This window comes from Dasypus novemcinctus, chromosome 3 (assembly GCF_030445035.2).
Source record: "Dasypus novemcinctus isolate mDasNov1 chromosome 3, mDasNov1.1.hap2, whole genome shotgun sequence".
In the NCBI taxonomy this organism is placed as follows: Eukaryota; Metazoa; Chordata; class Mammalia; order Cingulata; family Dasypodidae; genus Dasypus; species Dasypus novemcinctus.
In genome coordinates, this window is record NC_080675.1 from 100,448,442 (window position 1) to 100,471,393 (window position 22,952).

The 22,952-nt window shown below is 33.7% G+C and overlaps 1 protein-coding gene across 1 annotated transcript in view; it reads left to right on the forward strand.

Moving 5' to 3' along the window:
* The first annotated feature begins 908 nt into the window (after positions 1-908).
* LOC101444096 (olfactory receptor 4K13-like) overlaps positions 909-22,952 on the forward strand; it is a 28,414-nt gene continuing 6,370 nt past the window's right edge. The window contains exons 1-2 of the mRNA XM_004475503.2: positions 909-1,824; positions 7,137-7,371. Coding sequence (XP_004475560.2) covers positions 909-1,824; positions 7,137-7,371 — 1,151 coding nt within the window. The remainder of the gene's footprint in view (positions 1,825-7,136; positions 7,372-22,952) is intronic.

A 22,952-nucleotide genomic window follows, 5' to 3' on the forward strand; every position in this document is an offset into this window, starting at 1 on the left:
GAAGAAATTTAAATTAGTCAACTTCTGTAAGTGTTGGTCTTAAAAATGGAAATCTTAGCATTTCTCTATACTCACTACATGTGAACACATATGCATTAGCCAGGAGTGTCAGATCAAAACGGTTTTCTCTTCCAATTTTGCAACACTTCCATGAAAAAGTACAGGTGGAATACAATTACTTTGCTCACATATACTGGAATTTGGCAATGGCAGATGGCCATCTATAGTTTTTAGAGTAAATCTATGTAATTCATGTCTGAATCCTTACTTTTTCTTAAAAATTGTGTTTAATATCAAATAACTTTATAATTGTCTCAACAGTCAACTTTATGTTAACAATATGGTCATGGTCTTTAATTAGCATTTTATAGTTCCATTAGGGGAAACATATGCAAATTAAGAGATCTCAGTAATAATTTTTGAATATGGAAAATAACTCACATTACTATATTCTGAGGATTTAACACAAATAAATTAATAAATTTACTTTCAGAAAGCTACAATAGGTAATCTACACTTGTTCTGCTTTTTAAAACTTTCCTCTCACTCTAATAAGCTAAGTGTTCATGTAGAGCCTGAGCTGGAGCTGATTATGAAGGAAGACCAAGTATTCACAAATGTTTTACCGATCTTGTCTTGCAAACTAGCCAAAACATAATCTTGATTGATTTGACTCCATATCCCCAACAATTTCTATTGGCTTTGTGGTGCTATGCAATTGCTCAAACTGAAAATTACCAAGGCATATGTACAAAGTAATCTCAGTGCCAAGAAGGCTATTTCCCTGAATAAAGATTAGGAGTCTTAAGTAATGATTAGGCTTACTGCCTTATTAGTCTCCATGAATTCCTTTTGTTTCTTATTTTCCCCCTTTAGACAGTATCTAACAAAGACATACAAATGGATAAATGGATCTCCTGAGTAACAGATCAAGTGTCTCTGACTTCATCCTGCTGGGACTTTACAGTTCACAAGAAGTTCAAATTTTGTTTTTCTCAATCTTCTTACTTGTCTATGTAGCCATCATAGTGGGAAATCTTCTCATTGTGATATCTGTGATATTTGATAACCATCTTCACTCCCCCATGTATTTCCTTTTAGCAAATTTATCATTTTTCGACTTATGCTTTTCCTCTGTGGCAACTCCCAAAGTAATTGCAGACTTCCTGAAAAAGCGCAAGACTATATCCTTTTGGGGCTGCATGGCCCAGATATTTTTTATGCACTTCTTTGGGGGTGGTGAGATGTCTCTCCTGATAGCGATGGCCATCGACAGATACGTTGCCATATGCAAACCCCTGCACTACAAGAACATCATGAATTCCAGGGTGCTCATTGTGTTTCTATTACTGTCATGGACGATAGGGTTCGTACATACCACAAGCCAGATGGCATTCACAGTGGATTTACCTTTCTGTGGACCCAATGTTGTGAACAGCATTTTCTGTGACCTTCCCCTGGTCATCAAGCTTGCCTGTACTGAGACATATATGCTGGAGCTCCTGGTGATTGCAAACAGTGGACTTCTCTCACTGGTCTGCTTCATTCTCTTGCTGATATCCTACATTGTCATGTTAGTCACCATCTGGCAGCACTCCTCCCGTGCTTCCCCCAAGGCTGTGTCCACTCTGTCTGCTCACATCACTGTAGTGACTCTCTTCTTTGGCCCAGTTATTTTCATCTATGCTTTTCCATTCAATAGTTACTCTGCGAATAAATTTCTTTCAGTGTTTTACTCTGTGATCACCCCCTTCCTTAATCCAATTATTTATACTCTAAGGAATCAGGAAATGAAGGCAGCCATTAAAAGACTGAGCAGCCAACGTATTAGTCCCTGGCTGATGCATTATCTATTGTAGTTCGTAGCATGATGTTTTTTTTTTTTAATTTTTGTCTTCTGCTCCTTAAAGGTTTGAGCCTAAACTATTTATTGAAATAGTTACAAAGAAAATATAATTACATCAATTATAGTTCCTCAAAATGCTTAGAAATAAGATTTTTGATTTAAAAATTTTAATAGAAAATATTTTCAAGTCACAATGCATTTTATGCATCTCTATGCCTTAGATTATTTAAAATATAAAAACATAATGTATCCTTGACAAAATTTTATAATGTTCCTATGACTCAAGATGTAAATAGAGAAAACTTCAGTAAAGTAACATAAATATGAAATCAGTATAAGTTTCATTTTTAATTTATTTTATTACTGAATGGCTGTTAAAAATATAGATCAATGTATATCAACTTCATGGAGATTTCCTGGAGGAGTTTGAAATAGGATTAGGATTCAAAGTACATTTTTATTGCATGGCCTCAATATGCCAATCATGCAAAGTAGAATGTAGAAATATGCTTAGAATTCAATATTGCAAACATTTCTTGAGTACTCAGTTTTCTGAAAAATCAATGTCATCTGAAATATTGTGGGTTAAAATCCAGAACCATTTACTGTTTCTTCATATTCTAAAAGACATGGACTTGTCAGTGTTTTGCAACTGAATTCAGGCATTCATGAATCAAATTCTAAAAACATTTACTATGTACCATACATTGTTCCAGTAAACATACATATTGATAATGATACAGACTTTGCCCTGCTCTCATGACAATAACAAGGGCAGAGTTATGTATGTTAGGTACAGTGGTCTCAGAAGACCACTTGAAGGAGGAACCTTTTAAATCAACACAATAACACACTAAAAATTTAGAAATTTTGGAGTGAGCTAGAGCATGCACTGAAGGTAGATCTTTGTAAATTAAAGTTAACAAATAAAACAAATAAAGTAAACAAAAGTGAGAAAAATCCTTGCTAAAACTCTGAATTCATTCAATGATTTGTAACAATAACTGTGGTTTATTGCCTGCACAAAAAGAACTTCCACAGCCTAATGCACAAAACCTATAATTATGCAAACATCTACAGGACCATCTTCTAGGATGGTGATGTCATCTTTCAAAACATAACCAAATTTTACCTATGCCATATATTTCACAGGAAGTATGATTTGTGTAACGTATTCTGGGTATCCAATTTTGTACACATTATTTTTCTAAGTTCTATATTTAAGAATTATCTTCTTTCTTAACAACATCTACTCTAAAAGTGATACCACACTAAATCCTGGCACATGTCTCCTCACCAAAGAAATTTAAAGGAGTTTTTCCTTTGCATGGCAATTGTAATTGATAGCAAGTAATTACATAGAATATTAAAAAAAATTCTCAACAGACTTATAAATAGTGAGTGATCTACTAGAAATGTCTGGTAAGGGCTTATGAAGTGAATGTGGAACCATATTTAAAATACACATATTGTCTTCACTTCTCTCTATTCTTTTCCATGTGGTTGGAAATGTTGGGGAAATATGAGTGGTTACACATAAGAATTAACATAAAGAAACATTCCTTCAGCAAATGAACTCATAGGTCATCATTTGTTGCTACTCAGCCAGAAGTACAGTACTCCTTCCTTCCTTCCTCCCTCCCTCCCTCCCTTCCTTCCTCTCTCCTTCCCTCCCCTCCTCTGTCCCCACTCCCTTCCTTTATTTTCATAAAATTTAGTAATGTTGCCTCCATGCTTTTCCTTGTATATTGTTGAGTGTCGCATCATGAATTTCTATACAATATTAAAGGACCTAGTGAAATTCTAAATACAGTGGTTTATTGTTAAGCTTCACTAATATTACTATAAATCAACAAAGAGAATTTAGCTGGTGAAAACCCACTCCCTCTCTGTCTCTGTCTCTCTCTTAAAATATATTTCTCACTCTCCCTCTGTCTCTATATCCTTTTTGTCTGCAAATGCCTTTTATACAATAATATAAGATTTTTCTTTTTGTTAAAGGAATATTAGTCTATGAACTTCCTTGCAAGCCTTGACTGGGATCAACACTGCTTATTTTAAATCATTTAATTATTTTATCATAAACTCAACTATGAAGTTAAATTATAAATATTCAGATTTATAAAATTAAGTTATTACAATTATAGTTTACCTAATCTTGTCATGTATGATTAGTTCATATCCTATCAATGTGCTCACCCTCCAAGACTGTACAAACTGATTGGTACTTTCTAGATAAAACACCTTCTAGAAAACTTTCTAGAGAAAATTCACCTGGCTGATACACTTGGTGAGTTCACAGTCCTCTTAAGCAATGAGAGAGAAAGTCCTTGTTCTACCTTAAGGAAAACTAACAGGTTTAATAACTCCATCTGATAGTTGATAATCTGTCTGCATTTTGAGTATAGGTTATCTTTTTTTTTTCACTTGCTAATGATTGTTCTGTACATTCCTGGAGGTAAAAAAGATAATCCATATATATATTCAGAATCTCAATGTATGTATGTTTCACTGAAGCCACTACTCCTCGGCTACAAATGATAGGTGAAATGCAATGGTATTTAGCATGTTGCAACTGTATATTTTTTAAAAATAATTTTACTACTGTACAATTGTATGTAGTATGTAACCTAATTTTTACAAGGAAAATGATACCAAAGATGTTGACAAAAGGCAGCTAAGTAATTATATTGATTATAATAGAGCAAAATGCTTTCATTAATATAGCTTTTTCTTTACCATTCTTCCATAGTAAAATTCTTTTTGAACTTCTTTGTATGAATAATCCCACATTTATTAGAAAATATTAAAGAATTAGAAAAATTTTAATGCACATAAATGACACATATGTATACAAAGAAACATAAATAAATTATATATATGTTATCTTTGAGAGGCTTATAACAATCTGTTAGGTTAAAGAGGTGATTTATTTTAAATTTACCGAAAAATAAATGAGTTCATAAAAGGACTGACACTGTATATTCCTAGAAAAATTTGAGGCCAGGAGTAAATTTTAAGTCTTGACTCTTCACTTTTAAAAAAAATTCTTATATTTGAACTAAACAATATCATCTGAATATTTGATGACTATTAAGTAAAAAAATTGAAATCCAGACCAGATTTTCCACATTTTGTTCTGGTGCTACATATCTAGAATGTGGTATAAGTATGTGTTTATGTGAGTGTGTGTTCATTTGTGTGTGGCATATCAATACATATGTTTTAAATATAAAAGAAAAATTAAAAAGAAAGATGTATTCAAAGATTTAAGTCAAGTTGGGACAAATATATTAGAAAGCTGGGATGAACAGATTTAAATCAAGACTGAGAAGTAAGATACAAGTTAGCATTAGTATCAGTTTAATCTGGAGTATCACCTAGATTTAAATGCCGAGAATGAGGTTCAAAACACCAATAACAAAAATTTTGAACACTGCAAAACATTTATATTCCTGCCAGAAACTTCCTGGAGAGTTCATTGTGTTTTTTAAGCAATTATATTGAGATATATTCACATACCTTGCAATCCATCCAAAGTGTACAATCAATGGCTTGTAGTATAATTGCAGATTTGTGCATTCATCACCACACTCAATTTGAGAGTAATTTTCATTACTCAAAAAAAGCAAAACCCCACACCCCTTAGCAGTCAACTCTTAAAACTTCTATCATTCCCTAGCCCTATATAAACACTAATCTAGTTCATTTTCTATAGATTTATTTATATTTACATTTTATACAAATGGAATGGGGAGCTGATGCATAGTTTGGGCAGAATTTCTGTATGGCTAATTGAAAATATTTGGAAATGGACAAAGGTGATGGTAGCACATTATTGTGAGTATGATTAACAGTGCCTAAGTTGTGTGTGAATGTGGTTGAAAGGGAAAGTTTTGGGTTGTGTATGTTACTAGAAAGTAAGCTAGAGGATAAAACATGGAACTATATAACACAGTTAACCCTGTGGTGAACGATGACTGTGATGAATGGAACAAATATAAGTATGTTCCTTTATGAATTACAACAAATGTATGTCACTATTACAGGTGTTAATAATAGATGGTAAATGGGAAAATACACCTACCATTTTAATATTCTTTCATATATTGAAACAAAGGTATCACACCAATGTAAAATGTCAGCAATAAGGGTATATGGGAAAATGATGGATGTTTTGCATGACTTTTATGTAAACCCACAACTTTGATTTTTAAAATTACAATAATTTTTAAAAAACCTGTATGCCAAGTGAAATGAACTAGGCAGAAAGCATTACATGCAGTATGATTTCGTTGCATTTTATTGTTGTACGTTCTCTGTGGGGAAGAGGGTAAGAATATGTTGCAAAAAAGCATATATTGCAAACTATAGCCATTTTAATCCTTCAGATATAACTGAAATTATTGGTATATATTCTGAGGATGAAACAGAGGTTAAAAATATTATCTGATATAACAAAGAACACCAAAGTAATATGATGAAGGGCCATTTAATTCCACTCAATTGCATATATCTGACTATTTCAAATTAAGGGAAGATACAGGGGTAAAATGTGAATGCTATATACAAAAAGATAAACTCATCTGACTGACAGTAATTTCACTCATTTTGCACATTGATTCATTGAACTCACGGGTCATGAACTCATGAACTCGTGATAGTAGCAACATTAAATTAATATGGAGATACAATCTACCCTGGCATACTACATTAACATAGCTTTACAATATTTTTCTCATATTTTGCACCTTTCCGGCAGAAAAAAAAATTCAGTACTATGAATATCGTTTGTATTAATCTGTTAAAATGAATTTTTCAGAAATGTTCATCTTAACTGTCTTCCTATAGGATCAAATATTCACTTTTATATAACCTGGCTTTCAAAAGTTAACAGTTTAAATGGTAACATTTTCCAGATAATCTTCATTTAAAAGGCTTCCTGAAAATCCTACATAGACTAAACGGACAAGATGAATAGCTCAATGATATCTGAGTTTCTTTTAATAGGATTCACCAGCACTTAGGAACTTGGAAGTTTTCTCTTTTTTTCATATTTTTGTTGGCTTATGCAGCAATCCTGACAGGAAACCTTTTCATGTGGTCACGGTAATCTTTGACTCCCACCTACACTCCACTATGACGTACTTCCTGCTTAGAAACTTCCTTTTTCTTGACATGTCTATTTCCACAATCACAACCCCTAAGTTGGTAATAGATTTCCTCAGGAAGAATAAAACTATATCCTTGTGGGGCTGCATGGCTCAGATGTTCTTCCTCCACCTTTTAGGAGGCAGTGAGATGACTCTTCTCATCGTTATGGCTGTTGATCGGTACATTGCAATATGCAAACCTCTCCACTGTACAGCAATCATGAACCGCCGGGTACTCACGGGTTCCGTGCTGCTGTCATGGGCTGTCGGTTTTGTGCATACCATGAGCCAGATGGTTTTTACTATCACGTTGCCCTTCTGTGGCCCCAACGTAGTAGACAATATTTTTTGTCATCTTCCCCCAGTTCTAAAGTTTGTCTGCACTGAGACTTATGTTCTGGCGTTGCTAATAATTAATTGCTATCTTCATTTGCTTCATACTCTTGCTCATTTCCTACACTGTCATTCTGATCACCGTCCGTCGTCGATCCTCTGGTGGACTATCCAAGGCCCTGTCCACCCTCTCTGCTCACATCACTGTGGCCACTCTATTCTTTGGCCCATGTATTTTCATTTATGCTTGGCCATTTAGTAGCCTTTCAGTGGATACATTTCTTTCTTTCATTCAGTTATCACACCTTTACTGAACCCCATTAATTATACTCTGAGGAATAAGGAGATCAAAGCAGCGATGAATAGACTGAGAACCCAGCACATCAGCTCCAGACAGTCTTTCTAAGCAACGACCGTGATCATTGAAAGTGTTCAGTGCAAAACCCATCTGCATTACATCTCAGAATAAGCTGTTATTAATTTGTTTTGTATGTAGATTTTAGAAAACATATTCATACTGTTTACTGAAATTATAAAATTTCCCATAAATATATTTCTATCACATGTTGGTTTTATTGAAAGGAATTATATAAATTTGAATATGTTATTGAATATTAAAAAAACGTGTAATTGAATAGAAAACTGGCTCATTAGCTATAGTTGGAAGCCCATAAATGTCCAAGACTCAATGCCCTTAAATAAAGAGAAATCAAATATATATTCATTTGTCTAATTCTAGTTGAAAATTTGGGGACTTTCTGCTAAATTGTTTATATAAATAAATATGCACAAAATTATGTGAACTCTAATCATTCCATAAGCTGACACTCATACATCCACAGTTGTTGTTTTTTTCATATATGGAAGTATTATTGCTTTTCTTTTTGAAAGACAAACACTAATTTTTTGAGTGTATTGGCCCATATAGTTATTGCCTCCCACTGACATGAAGCACATTTATTTCATTTTTAAGAAAACAGGAATTCCACCTGACAAACATGTGACAAGAAGTTGCATTTTCTTTTCTTCTTTTATTTATGTTTAGATTTGTATTTGCTCATATATCTCTTGAGAATCAAGTAAGAACCTATCATTGGGTTAATCCCCATGGACTAAGAATTAATGAAGAAGTTTTTCTAAATTCCAGGGATTCACATCACAATTTATGGGGGAAAAATTCAAATGGGTTAAGTTGCATAAATAATGTCAGAAAGTTTCTGCGTTATAAAGGTTAATTTAAAGTCTATGGACATTAGTTGTAAATAGATTCTCCTTTTGAATATTAAATTCATATTGTTGTTTTGTCCCTAACACCTAGTGTCATTTTAGAGTTCTTTTCGTTATTTTTCTTTCATTTCCTCTTAAGCAATATGTATAATAAAATAGTTAGAGGCCAAAGGAGACTTCAAAATGTATTCCAAGCCATATGAACATGGCATAATTTAGACTAAATTTTTATTTAAAAAAATGCATTGAGGAGGACAGCAACTGGATCCCTGGGGATCTGTGGGCATATTCACATGTTTCTTCTAATCTATTTCAGTTAAAGAGTTAACTGTTGATGCTGTTACAACATATAACTTTTCAAATTTATACTATTTTGCCATGTTTCTTTCAGATACTTTTTAACTTTAAAAAATAGATTGTTAGAGTCAATGAATATCTCTGAGCAAACTTCACATCAAATTATTTTATCTTTGTAAAGATAATAATGATCAAGCCCATAAGCAGTATTCCTTTGTAAGATTTTAATTTTTTGTCATGTATAAATACACTGTGCATTATTTACTCATGTTAAAACTTGATATAAATGTTATTTTAAATTTTATTTTAACTCAATTTTGTATTTTAAGATTTATTTAGTTAGATATGTCATTCTAGTCTATTCATTCTAATGGCTATGAAGTCTTCTTTTATTTGGCCCTTCAAAAATTTATTTAAATCTCCTTCTTTTGGAAGATAGAGTATTAATATGTCCTGTTTTAAATAATGTTTCAACTGAATATAAACATTAATTGCTTTTATTTGGTTAATACAAATTTAAGCATCATTTATATATTAATTGGATAATCTCATTCCCTTTGAAGACTTTCCAATTGATGTCCATTGCTGATTTATATATTGGTTTAAATTTTATAAGCTGTTTTTAATAATTATACATAATATAAGATCATTTTATCCATTATTCAGATATATGTACTGCCAATGATTTTACTCCTGTAAATTATTTTTAATGTTTTGTGTTTTAAAAAATATATAATAAATAATATATTCACATTTATCAGTTATTCCCTCATAGTTTGGGGTTATTTTACTGTAAATCATCTCTACAATTGAAAAGTCAAAATAGTTATTGTATTTTTATTCTTCTTTACATTTGGTTATTTAATCCAACTGGTAGTTAGTTATTGGTATTTAATAGAAATCTAATTTTTAAAAAAATATGGTACAAGTAATTATCCAAATACCATGTATTGAATAGCATTTTCTTGTGGATTATGGTGTCATTTTTACAATTGATCAAGTATCCTTATATTCCTGAGTCTGTTTCTGGACTTCCTTCACCTATGCATTTGCCATTTTTATTCTGAAACAATACTACACTTTCTTACATATAGTTTTTTATAATAATGTTAAAATTTTAATGTAGTGAATTTTATAAATTTTATATGTTAGTTATTTATTTTAAAGCTGGCATCTGTTTGCTAATTTTGTTTCTAGCTTCCTTCAAAAGACATATATCATTTTTATTATTAATATTTATATTTTGATATTTATTAAAATGTTCCTTTTGTATTTATTTTTTAAAGATTCATCTATAAGATATCCTTCCTAAATTAGATTAGCAATATACATCTCAACATTTTATTCTGTAAGTGTTTCATTATATTTTTTACATTTTGCTGTTAAATGTTTCTGGAGTTCATATTTGAAACCATAGCCAAGGTAGTGACCCAAGTTTCTTTATCTCCTTGGAGTCGAACTTTATCCCAGCAACATACACAAAACCATCTGCTCTTTCTCAATTGCGTGGTTGTGTCATCATATAAGACTATCAAGTCAATCTATCATCTATTATGAATTATCTATGTGTGGATAGATGTCTCTATCGATCAATCTATCACCTTCTATCTTTCTAGTGTGTGTTTATCTAATTTTCTATTCAGTTCCACTAATTTTTAATTTACTATTATTTTATTATTTTTGGTATTACGACTTTGCATATGTTTAGTATCTAGTCTATATGTTCATTCCCTTTGTTCTATTTAAATCTGACTTCACAAGCTGTGCATCTTTATTATGTACATTTTAAGATGAGTTTGCAAAAGGCTAGCTGAATTTTTATGAGAATATATTAATAGAAATATATATTATAATATTGACACCTTTTCTATGTTTTGTCATCCCTCTTGTGATTGGGGGTGTCCCTTCGTTGATTCAAGTCAAAATTTATAACCTCAGAGTTTTAAAATTTCCCCCATGATTCCCTCCCTTTATTTTCAACTTGCAAATATTTTAAAGTTTGCTGTTTGTAGGTAATTAATTATATTTTTGGCTGTAAAATCACTGTTATTAACTATTATTTGCATGGGTTATATATAAGATATATAATATTGTATGCATATAATGAATATACATTCCATATATTTTTATTTATTGATATATACATATAGATATGTGGATCCATTCATATATAAAACCTTATTTGTGTGTGTGTGTGCATATATATTCTATAGGACCTTGTAGAGTAAGTTAAAGACATGATATCCTCTTACTCGTAAATAACTCTGTTTTCCAAAGGAAGGGTGCAATTTTTAAAATTAGGAAATTATTAATATAAGCTTCAATACCTAATATATAGGCCTTATTTAAATTTTTGCAAATTGTTCAAATATTGTCTTTGTAGAGGAGAAGGAAAAAACAATCTGGCCCAGGAGCCAACCTAGGATCACAAGTTGTATTTCACTGTCATGCATCCTTATTACACTTTATTCTTTTTTATGATTTTCATATTTTTTAAGAAGACAGATCACAGAAGTTGTAGAATCCATCAATTTGGGTTTGATTCATGTTTTTCATAATTAGATTAAAGTTGTTCATTTTGGGTAGTAATACCACTAAAAATGGTGCTGTATTCTTTTAAGTCCTTTATACCAGAAAGTAAATGAGGTTGATTTGCCCATCACTGGTAGTATTAATTTTGAGAACTTGGTTGGGATGATCTCTGCTAGGTTCTCCACTCCAAAGTTACCATTTTCCCTTTGTAATGAATAAGTATTTTGCAGAGAGTAATTTGAGACTATGTAACTATTCTGTTTCTCATCAAAATTTTATCCATTAGTTTTAACTTCCATGTATGATTCTTGCCTGAATCAATTATTATAATGATGGGTTCCTAATGGTTGTTTTCTAATTCATCCTTTCTTCTGTATCCTTCAATTGTTACTCTTCAAAAGGCAGGTTTGTAATTTCTTTGCTATTTATTTGTTTATTCACATATTCATTTATATCTGTATGGACTATTTTCAATTTTTTTTCATTGGTTTAGAATTTGTTACCATAATTATCATAATGCTTAAATTGTCCACAGTGGGTTTCATTTCAAGTTGTCTTTTCTGTGGGCATGCACTCAGCATTCTTTGAGGACATCATTACTTTCTGGTACAAAATGATGTTCCAGACCATTATGTGATATTCCACCTAGCCCTTGGAGTAAGACATTTCTACCAAAACCCTCATCCCTTATAATGCATAAAGTTTGTTACCAAGATTTTGGAACTATTTTAACTCATTGCTGCTGCATAGTCAGTTGCTTTTAGGCCCTTTAGAAGACAGAGATAAAAAGGAAAGAAATGATTTTGTTTATATATAAATACAGATAATATTTATACTTATATGTGTGTAATTGTATAAAACATGTGTAAATCCATAAATATATGTCTATTAAGTAAATATTTCATGTGATAAATATAAAAACAGTCATTCATACTGATATCTTCAAGTCCAATCACAAAACACACCGATTCTATCCTTCTCTCTTCAATACTTTTAACTCCCTTTTCTAACATTGAGAAACCTGGCACCCTTTATCCACTGTATCTCTTCTTGCTTGCTCAATTCTAAAGTACATGTAGTGTATCATTCAGAAATTTAAACCATACCACTGTGTACAATTCAATTTTTATGTTTAACAATTATTTTTATTTATTCTTGTGGCATATAGACAAAGCACTGTGATCAAAGTTAATTGAGGGAAGGGGATGTAGCTCAAGCAATTGGGCTCCCATCTACCATGTAGGAGGTCCAGGGTTCGACACCCAGGACCTTCCTGTGAAAGCAAGCCGGCTCATGTGGTGAGCTGCTCCATGGTGAGTGCCACCCTGTACAACAGTGACAGCCGATGCGGAGAGCTGACACAGCAAGATGATGCAACAAAAAGAGACACAGAGCAGAGATAATAAGAGACTCAGCAAACCAGGAAACTGAGGTGGTGCAAAACAATGCTTACCTCTTTCCCACTCCGGAAGGTCCCAGGATCAAATTCTGTGGTTCTCTAATGAAAATACAAGCAGACACAGAAGAACACACACAGAATGGACACAGAGAGCAGGCAATGGAGGGAGAGGGGAGAAATAAATAAATCTTTTTAAAAAATGGTTAGTTGTGTTAATTCTACAGTGTCCTCTTTTATGTGGTTAGTTTACCTTTTTGAAATAAGCTAAATTTATTTTTCCTTTCATTTTTTATTGTATGGTATTCTTCTCCTCTTTGCTAAATATATATTGGATATACATACATAGATATGTATGTATGTGTGTGTGTGTGTGTGTGTGTATATATATATATATATATATAACTTTATTATAGTTTCAAAATTCAAAACTACAAAATGGGATAATCCAAACAATAACACTCCCCTCTCAGCCTTTCAAATCCATTTCCAGTTTTCCACCGTTTCCAAACACTACTTAAAAGTAACCAGTCTCTTTATTTTGTGGTTTCATATGTTTCATTTTTCACAGTGGATTTTTTCCTGTTTTCTTTTTTTTTCTTTTGCTCTTTTCTCATAACAATTTATCAGGGAAATATCAGGCCATATGACCTCTCTATGAGGTGATAGTCATCTTCCTCATTCCTTATTACAGTTGTATGTCTACAATGTTAAAATAAACATAATAGAAAGGAAAAACAAAACAAAACAAGGAAGATGATTCAAATGCTCTCTGGAAGTTTATCACATAACCCTGGCAAACAATTTTCTGTCTATATCTAAAGTTTCTTTCCCATATCGAATCAGGATCACCAGCTGCTTCAGCAGGGTATTTTCACACATTTTAATCAAGCTTCTTAAATCACTCACTTTCTTCTCATTTCTGTGACATTGATAGATTGTATCTCATGAAGTACCTGTCCCCCAGTGGTTTGCTGCCAACTTTTATTTTCACACTAATTTATAAAAACATGTTATGTGAATTAATTTTTCATCCCTCTGTTGCTGAGGTTTTATTCTTTAATTTATTCAAAATAGGAACTATCAAAAACTTCCACCATTTCTTCAACCTGCTCTTCAGACAATTGGACAATGAGAGCTTGAACCACATTCAAATTCCATAGATTTAACCTGATCACATATTCCCTGTGGTGTGGGGTAAGGAGGTGTAATATGTCTGCCTTTTATATCTGAAGTAACTAACAGTGGTCATATTGATGGACACCTCTATCACTCATAACTGCTTAAAAGCTTTTGAGCACCCTTTACACATGCTTTTAATCTTCACTGAGTGCCCCCTGTCTTGCAAATAAAGAATAAAATAAAGACAGTATTTCCCAACACGTTTTTTAAAGATACTTAGATTACATAAATGTTGCATGAAAAATATAGGGGATTACCATATACCTGCTCCCCATACCTCCCACAATTTTCCACATTAACAACATCCTTCATTAGTGTGATACATTCATTGCAATTGATGAACACAATTTGGAGCATTGCCACTAAGCACAGATTGAAGGTTACATTGTAGTTTACACTCTCTCCCACCCAATTCTGTAGGTATGGCAAGATATATAATGGCCTGTATCTGGCCTTGCAATGTCATTCAGGACAATTCCCAAGTCTCAAAAATGTTCCCTCATTACTTATTTTACTCTCTCCTGCCCTCTGAACCTCCAGTGGCCACTGCCACCACATCAATGATATAATTTCTTCCATTGCTAGAATCACAACAAGTTTATAGTAGAACACCAGTAAGTCTATTTTAGTCCATAGTTCATTTCCTAATCCTGAGGACTCTGGGACAGTGATGTCCACTCCACCTCCAAATGAATAGGGGCTGCATCCATTAGGGCTGATGGATGCTACTTTCTTCCCTGCCGTTGTAGACTCTCCACTCCTTGTATAGTAAATGGCCACCACCATGTCTTTGCTGGTTGTCCTGGGTGAGACCAATGAACTGGAAAGTAAATGTTCAACTTGGTTGAGATTCCAGGCCCACCTCCAAGTGGACAGCCCAAAGATTCAAGTCCCCTGGACATACCCCTACCCACTCCAGCACTAATTAAAGGCTCAAATAAAAGGACAGAAGAGCCATGTGTAGGGAAACCACAACTGAGTCCAACCTTGTCACTCTGGGGAGCATAAATTCCAAAGTAGGGCCCACTGTCAAGGCCCCAAACTCCTGAGCTATCTGCACTGACTATAGTGTCTGGACATCTCCAGAGCTCTCAGGAGCTCTGTTATTTGGGGTATTATCTACTTTGGCAGTCAATGAGATCCTGCTGAGAGGTGCATAAGCACAATATTTGGAATGACCTGCCGACCCACAAAGAAGTCTCCTAGCCATACAAAATTCCTTTGCCTCACCTTTCCCCCTTTTGTTCAAGGTCTTCTAATGCCTAGTGGCAAATATATGACCTAAATTCCACCCATCAGTTTTATCTACCTGTGGGATACTTTTATTTGAATGTAAGTCATATATATATATGTATATATATATATATAGCCATTATATATATAACGGCAGAGAATGTAAATACATTGTTTTTCCACCAGTAACTGCAAGTCTTCATATTTGTAGGGTTAGCAATGTCAATGTCATTTAACCTATTATAACCCCATGGGAGTGGATGCAGGATCAGCAATAAGATAAGGTCTCCAGAAATAGTTTTGCAATGTAGGTTTGGGCTTTGTTCCTATAAACAATGCAAATCCTGTTTTTCTACTACTCCCCACATTCTATGAAGGTTCTAAAGACCTCAAAGAACCATTCCTGGTAAAACCATTAGATTATGTTACATAGTTTGAAAATAAACATTTCATACATTTTGACAAATTACATTTTTCCTATCTCTTTGGGGACCGACAGGGATTATATCTAAGAATATTAGTATTATAATGTTACAAACGAGAATAGTATGTTTTGGCATGGAATGAAATTTAAGGACTTAACTATTATTCATAAGCTTCTATTATATATTACCATTGCTAAAATTATATAGCATATTTCTTGTGATAAAAGGTTATATTGTGGTATTAGGTGTCTGTGTTGTGGTAAACTGCTACTGCCACTGTAACATTTTGTTGAATCTACATTTGCCCAGATGAAGGAAAATTGTCAAATAAGAATACCTTGCATTCTGACACACTAGGAAAAAATTTTAAGGGTACTCTCAGAGGGCACTTGAACTTTGTTGCTTATTTAAAATATTTTACAATAGAAATTATAATAATGGATTTAATTGAATTATATATAATGAATGGTCATGGAGTCAGAGTATAAAATGAGCACAAAGAACATAGGGCTTTTTTAAACATAAATATAAGAAATCTAGACTGTGGCTGCACAAACATTGTGACTGGATAAATTTCTGAAAATTCTAAACCTATTGTTCCTCATCTTTAGATGGCTAAAATAACAATGACAATAATGACAATTATTAACATCAATTTTAGGTGAGGAGCAATTGTAGGATGTATATTAAAGTTCAGCCCAACAACTAGAATATAGAAAGCCCTGTATAGATCGGATTTTTAAAAAATCAATTAACTATAAGCTTATGATGAACTAGGAGTTTGTCTTTGTTCTTCATCTCCTGTGTCTAGGCTGGAGTCTAACAAGAATAACTGTTTGCTTTAGGAATTAGGAAATTAACAGATGAGCATGTGAATGAAATTAATTTATGTTTGGAACATCAGAGAAGTAACTTGGCATATAGTGGTAATATTATCATTAAACTCCAAATTTAAACTTGACTTTCCTCCCAAGAGCCTTCCTCACATCCCTTTTGGGGCCTTGTCTATCTCTCTATAAGACAATCTGTATATCTCCCCTCCTTAACATGATCCAGCACAGTAAGTTCCTTTGGAGCACCTCATAAGAGAGGTGACATTTATCACACCAGAAGAAAGACCTTAAGTGTCTCCTCAACATTCTTTTATTTTCATATAATTCCTTATTAATTTTAATTTCATTCTTATAGAACCAACAACCAAAATATTATGGTTCTACCATCACCTGAAGATGAGAGAAAAAACCAAGCCACCAGCTCTAAAAACCTGTCCAATATCCCTAATCAATAAACCGCAGGTGTCATATCATATCTAAATTCTTATTGATATTAACAAGTCACACTGCCATGGACTAGTGTGTAGCTCTAAAGCATCAGTCCCACAGCTGGCACAATTCCCATTAGAATCACCTTTAAGTATTCTCAGGGTTCCCCATTACTAACTGGACACTATCTAACACAACAGACATTATATTAGGAAGACTTCAGATTGAATTTTATATGATTTTGTGACCTTTTTATGGGTTACATGAGCAGAAGTCTCCTGGACTTCAAGATATTTTCTCTTCTGAACACATCGCCTATTACTGCTTCTAAACTGGTAAGCTGAAGAGACATTTCTAACATCATCAAATTTGCCTGTTATAGCCCCCACAAAATATCAATTGTTATATGAGTTTGGCATTATCAATTTTGAAAATGCACTGTGTCAGGTTTGGAAAAATGTGACAGAAATTCTGGACAAAGTCCTCCAAAAATGAAATAAACTCAGTGTTATGAAATCAAAATGAGGTGATTTATGTGAATTTCCTATTAGTAACCCTGGTAAATAAAACTCCATAAGTAATTGCATTTATTATTATGAGAAGATAATTTGAATGTGTATTATATACTAGGACTTATGTTCTGTACTAAGGTACCACTAATGAATAAGTCGAAGAATTCAGAATCTTGGAAGGAAGACAAAAATATATTAAAAACAAAAACAAAGCAAAACAAAAACTAAATCACAGTACCATGAAACACAAGAGAAGAGAAGAAACAGTTCAGACTCATTTCATTAGAAAAGGCTCCTGTTATGTTATGTGAGCATGGAAAGTAAATTTTAAAAGTTTGAAATCAAGAGAATGATTCATTGATTTGTGTGTGTACATTTCATCTAAACAAGGAGCTAATTTCCTGAGACCATCCTTTTAGCCTTTGTGTGATTTGTTAGACTGCTGCTGAATTCAAGTCCTTAAAAGAAGCATCCAACGTTCAATAACCCATTCTAGTATAAGAGAATCTAAGCATCTTTATGTCCAAACAGACACCTAAATTTAGGTTTTTGCTAGGTGTTGTTGTTGTTGATTAAAGTACAACAAGTTACAGGAGAAAAAATTTAAGAGCCAGAGTTGCTCTTTATAGATCTTTTAATGAGAAGCTGGTTAGAATAAACAAAAGCTTGGAAAATATGTGATTAAGATGATGTTGTTGATGATGATAATTATAATAATAATACAGACCTTCCTATATTTGTGTTAAAACTGTAAAACATAAGTTTTACTACACTGACCCCAGCCATAATTGATTCCTCTTTTCTTTGCATGACTCCCCATAACAGCATAATCTCATGAGTGTATCTGTCCAGTTTTTCTCTCCATTTGGAAGACTGCCAACTCAATATTTTTTAAATCGGGCTGAAAAGCAAAGGAAAGAACTAGAATTCTAAAAGGCCTGAATAGGTTGATGTCAAAGAATAACTTTAGATCAGGTCATTTTTCCAGAGGACTGAGGAAAACAATGGGAGGTAGGGAGTCACAACATAAGGTTTGGGGTGAGAGCAAGGGGGAGTCCTGGTGAGGGAAATTATTGAGGAATCTTGAGAGCTGCGAGTGAAAATCAGAAATAAAGCCAGTTCCTGCTTGTTGTTATTTTTGTTTTGTGTGACTACTTTTAATCCGCATGGAACATACTCTTCATGGCCTGAGCAGTGCCAGGGTCATCTAAAATAAGAATCCAATTGAGGGTCAGTTTTCTTGTATCACAAAGCTATCCAGGAAAATCAATTTATCAGGAAAGTTTATTCCTCTTTAACAAGCAAAACATACAACTATCATATCTGCTCTGTAAACCTTTACTTTCTGTCCCACCAGAGTTTACAGAGGGTTGAAACACATTCAAAAGGCAGGTGAGCAGAATGGAGTCAGGGTTCCTCAGTTGTTACTGATCAGAACAAAGCAGTGTGTTCAAACTATGGGGAAGCAGGCAAGTAGAAACCAGGAAAGCACCAGTAACCTAAGTTAAAACAAACTAGTTAGGTGAAGCCCTAACACACAGTCCTCCAACAGGCCATCCTCATATCCAAAGGGGGTGGGGAGGGACACAATCCAGACCAACAACTAAAGTCAACTAGGAGTAGGGGGTGTTGAGTAGGAGGGGGTCAGCAGCATAAAGTAAGAGAAGACCAAAGTGCCAGCTCATAAAATTCTAGAATCTGGAATAAATGTTATCCCCAAAGAAGATCTGCAAATTATTCCTCCTGGGTTGAGACTTACAAATATGTACAGGTAGAGGGAAATGAATTTGAACTTCTGGTGTGAGAAGTATTTCAGTATATTTCAGATAAAATACATATGCATGAAAACTTCCAAGTTCAGGACTAAAAATATGCATCCTGTGATGGAATGATGAAAATAATTTAAATTTCCTTTACGTAAAAGTGTTTTTGGCATGCAGGCTTGAATTATTGTGCATAAGTACTCCAGTAAAGCATCACATAGATATGAATGTTAAAATTTTAGTTTTTGAAGCAACTAATGATACACTTAGTTACAGCAATGTATAAAATACATTAATTCAGGGTAGAATATAACTTTTTGTGAGTAAGGAGAAAACTATCACAGCTAAAATTAATTTTATACTAAACAAAGATTACATGTTAACTAAGTCATGTGAGTATTTTGACTTGGAATCTCAGCTGGAAGACCACAGGGTCTCCTAGAACAGACTGGACCATAACCAAAGAACATTATGAACAATCCTAGGCAGAAAGCTTTTGGATACTTATGCCTTATACCTCTTAGCCATTCCCCTAGCACTTTCCACTCCTAGATTCTTTGTCACATATTCTGAAACAGGTAAGCAAGCAAGATGTCTTATTTATAGAACAATAGAGAATCTTTTTGTACACAATATGGTTGTCACATTCTTTCATTCATAAGAACCTGTAAAAGATAGAAACCAGTAGTAAAATAAATAGAATAACTAAGGTGGGTCAAAAAGACAAGGTGTTGATTGTCAAATGGGGGCAATTTTGCCGCCCAGAGGACATTTATAATCTGGTGGCAATTTTGGTCATTGTAATTGAAGCCCTACTGTCATTTAGTAGGTAGGGGTCAGGGATATTTCTTTTATTAAAATTTAATTTAATTTAATTTAATTTGTAAAGAAGCTATAGATTACATAAACGTTGTATCAAAATACTAGGGATTCCCATATACTGCACCCTTCCTGCTCCCACACTTTTCCCCATTAACACCTTTCATATATGTGGTACATTTCTTACAATCCATGAACACATATTGAAGAATTGCTCTTAACCATGGTCTATAGTTTACATAATGGTTTACACTTTGCACCTCACAATTTTATAGGTTTTGACAACATGTATAATGTGTATAATGGCCTGTATTTGCCATTGCAATGTCATTCAGAATGTTTCAAAAATGCCTCATGTTATACCTATTCTTCCTTCTCCCTTCCCTCAGAACCTCTGGTGACTATTGCCTTTATTAGTGTTACAGTTTCTTCCATTACTAGAATAATAATGTCTACTATATACCACAGTTGCATTTCCCCCTTATGTTTGTTCATTCCTCAATCTTGAGGATTTGGGGATTGTAATGCCCACTCTGCTTCCTATTGAGAGAGAGCTTAGATACCAAGGTGCCAATGTATGCAACTGTCTTGCATGCATTTATAGATCATCTGTCTCTTTGTTAGTTGTCCTGGGTAAGCCCAATAAACCAGAAACTAGGTGTTGGTTGCAATTCTGTTGAAATTCAGAGCTCAACTGACATTTGAACAGACAGAAGATTTACGTATCTGGGACACATGCTTAACAGATCTAGTGCTAATTATAGATTCAGATAAAAGGGGCATAAAAACTGTGTGGAGGAAAATTCTAAATGAGTTCCAACTCTGAGACATAGGTGGGATAGGTTATCATAAGTTTCAAGATAAGGACCACGGACAGGGTGCTGAATTCCTGACATTGTCTACCCTGCCTATAGTGTCCAGATGTCTCTAGAGCCTTCAGAAACATCCTTCCTGAGGTACTGTTTACTGTGTCAGTCACTGAGATCCTCTTAAGACATTCATAAGTGTATCCTCTGGAATGACCTCCTGACTCACTTTGAAATCTTTTAGCAATAAAAATTCATTTGTATTTAATATTTCTCCCTTTTGGTCAAGGTCTTTTCCCTCTTACATTTTTCCCTATTAATAACATATTACATGTATATGGTACATTTGTTACAATTGATGAAGAAATATTGAAACTTTGCCACTAACCATGGTCAATGGTTTACAATATGGTTTACATTCTGTACCACACAGTTTTATAGGTTCTAACAAAATACATAATGGTTTCTATCCATCATTGCAAGATCATGCAGAACAGTTTCAGTGCCCTAAAAATGCACCATGCTCCATTCGTTCTTCCCCCCCTCTCCCTTCAGAACTTATGGTAATCACTAAGTAGCAATTTATGAAGAATAAAGTTCAAAATTACATGCATTAATGTTGAGGGCTTGTCATATTTGCCCATATTCTTTTATTAGGCACTGCCTATGTTCTTGAGAGACTTTTACCCCTCTATTTGAGAACATAGCAGGACTCCCCAGGATGGGGACCCACATGTTGTGATAATACTCTATAACAAGATGAACACTTTAATATTCCATATAACCATGCCCTAGGTGTGCTCTTTTCCACATATCTCCCCAACCCTGATGCCCTGCACTGCCAATGTTCCCCTATCATATTTGCTAAAAGAACATTCCCACCACTGTAGTTTTAACCACAGACCTACAAATCCCCTGAGTTCATGTATTCCTTCCTCCAGCCATCTCTCCCAGTTCCATGGATAGTCCAACATAATCCCCACCCTGCTCACACTCACATTCCAACACTGTCAACCTCACTCACATCCCTTTACCACTAACACCTCATCCACTGTCAGACTAACCCATTCTACCTCATCATAAGTTTTGTCCATATTGAGCATCAACTCACCATACTCTACTCAGGGATACTTCTAAACACTCTACAATGCTCAGAAAAGCCCCCTGCAAAAAAAAAAAAATTGTACAGTGTAAAATGTCAATAGTGATGAAAAACCCTGGAATAAAGGAATATAATGGAGTGATTCATAAGGACTTGAATATTAAGAGATTTTTCTATATGGAATATAAATTTAAATATTAAGCCAGAGTTTTAGTAATCATTATCAGAAGACAAAATAATTTAGATGATTTTAAGGAGTCGTTTGTGAAATGCAGTTTTAACTGGTTTGGGGTTATAGAAGACTGGAATAAGCCTCTTCAGGAGGGAAGTTCTCTGGCTACACACTCATAATGGGGGAATTGGAGCTTCTAGGGCTTCTGGTCAAAATTAAGGGAGGAATATGGTTGGGGTAGAGACAGTAAGTGGGTCAGTTTAGGTAATTATGGGGCAGAAGGAAAGAAAAGTTTTTATGAGCTCTTCCTCCATGAGCTTTGTTCTGGCTATATATTTATGCATAAAAAACTAACACAAAACTTAGTGGTTCAAAATATTTATTATTACCTCTTGTAATTCCATAGTTTGATTGAGTTGAGATTGGTGTTTTCTCAGATATCATTCTAGCCATTGTGCAATATTATATCATATGGATTTCCTATATTTCATTTAGGATTATGAATACCAGTTATAAGATACTTAGGCTGCATTAAATAATTATATATAAATAATGCTTTCATGAGAATTTTATAGCCTACTTACACAATCATTACCTTGAGATAAGTTCTAAGGAATGGAAGATTGGTCTCAAAAGTTTTGTACACTTTAAAGGTTTTGAAATATTTTAAGTGGAGAAACTTTAGAGACTAGGTCACTTTTAGACGCAGATGAGCACAAGGAGTTGACCAAGTGGCATGAGCATTAGAGGCCAAAAAGAAGTGTAGTGGGACCTTCAGCTCAAAAAAAGTACAGTAAACATATAGGGTAAAGAAAAAGTTACAAACAAGAAGGAAAATTCTATCTAAGACAGGAGGTAAAATATTTATCACAGAGAAAGTTTAGACAACGAT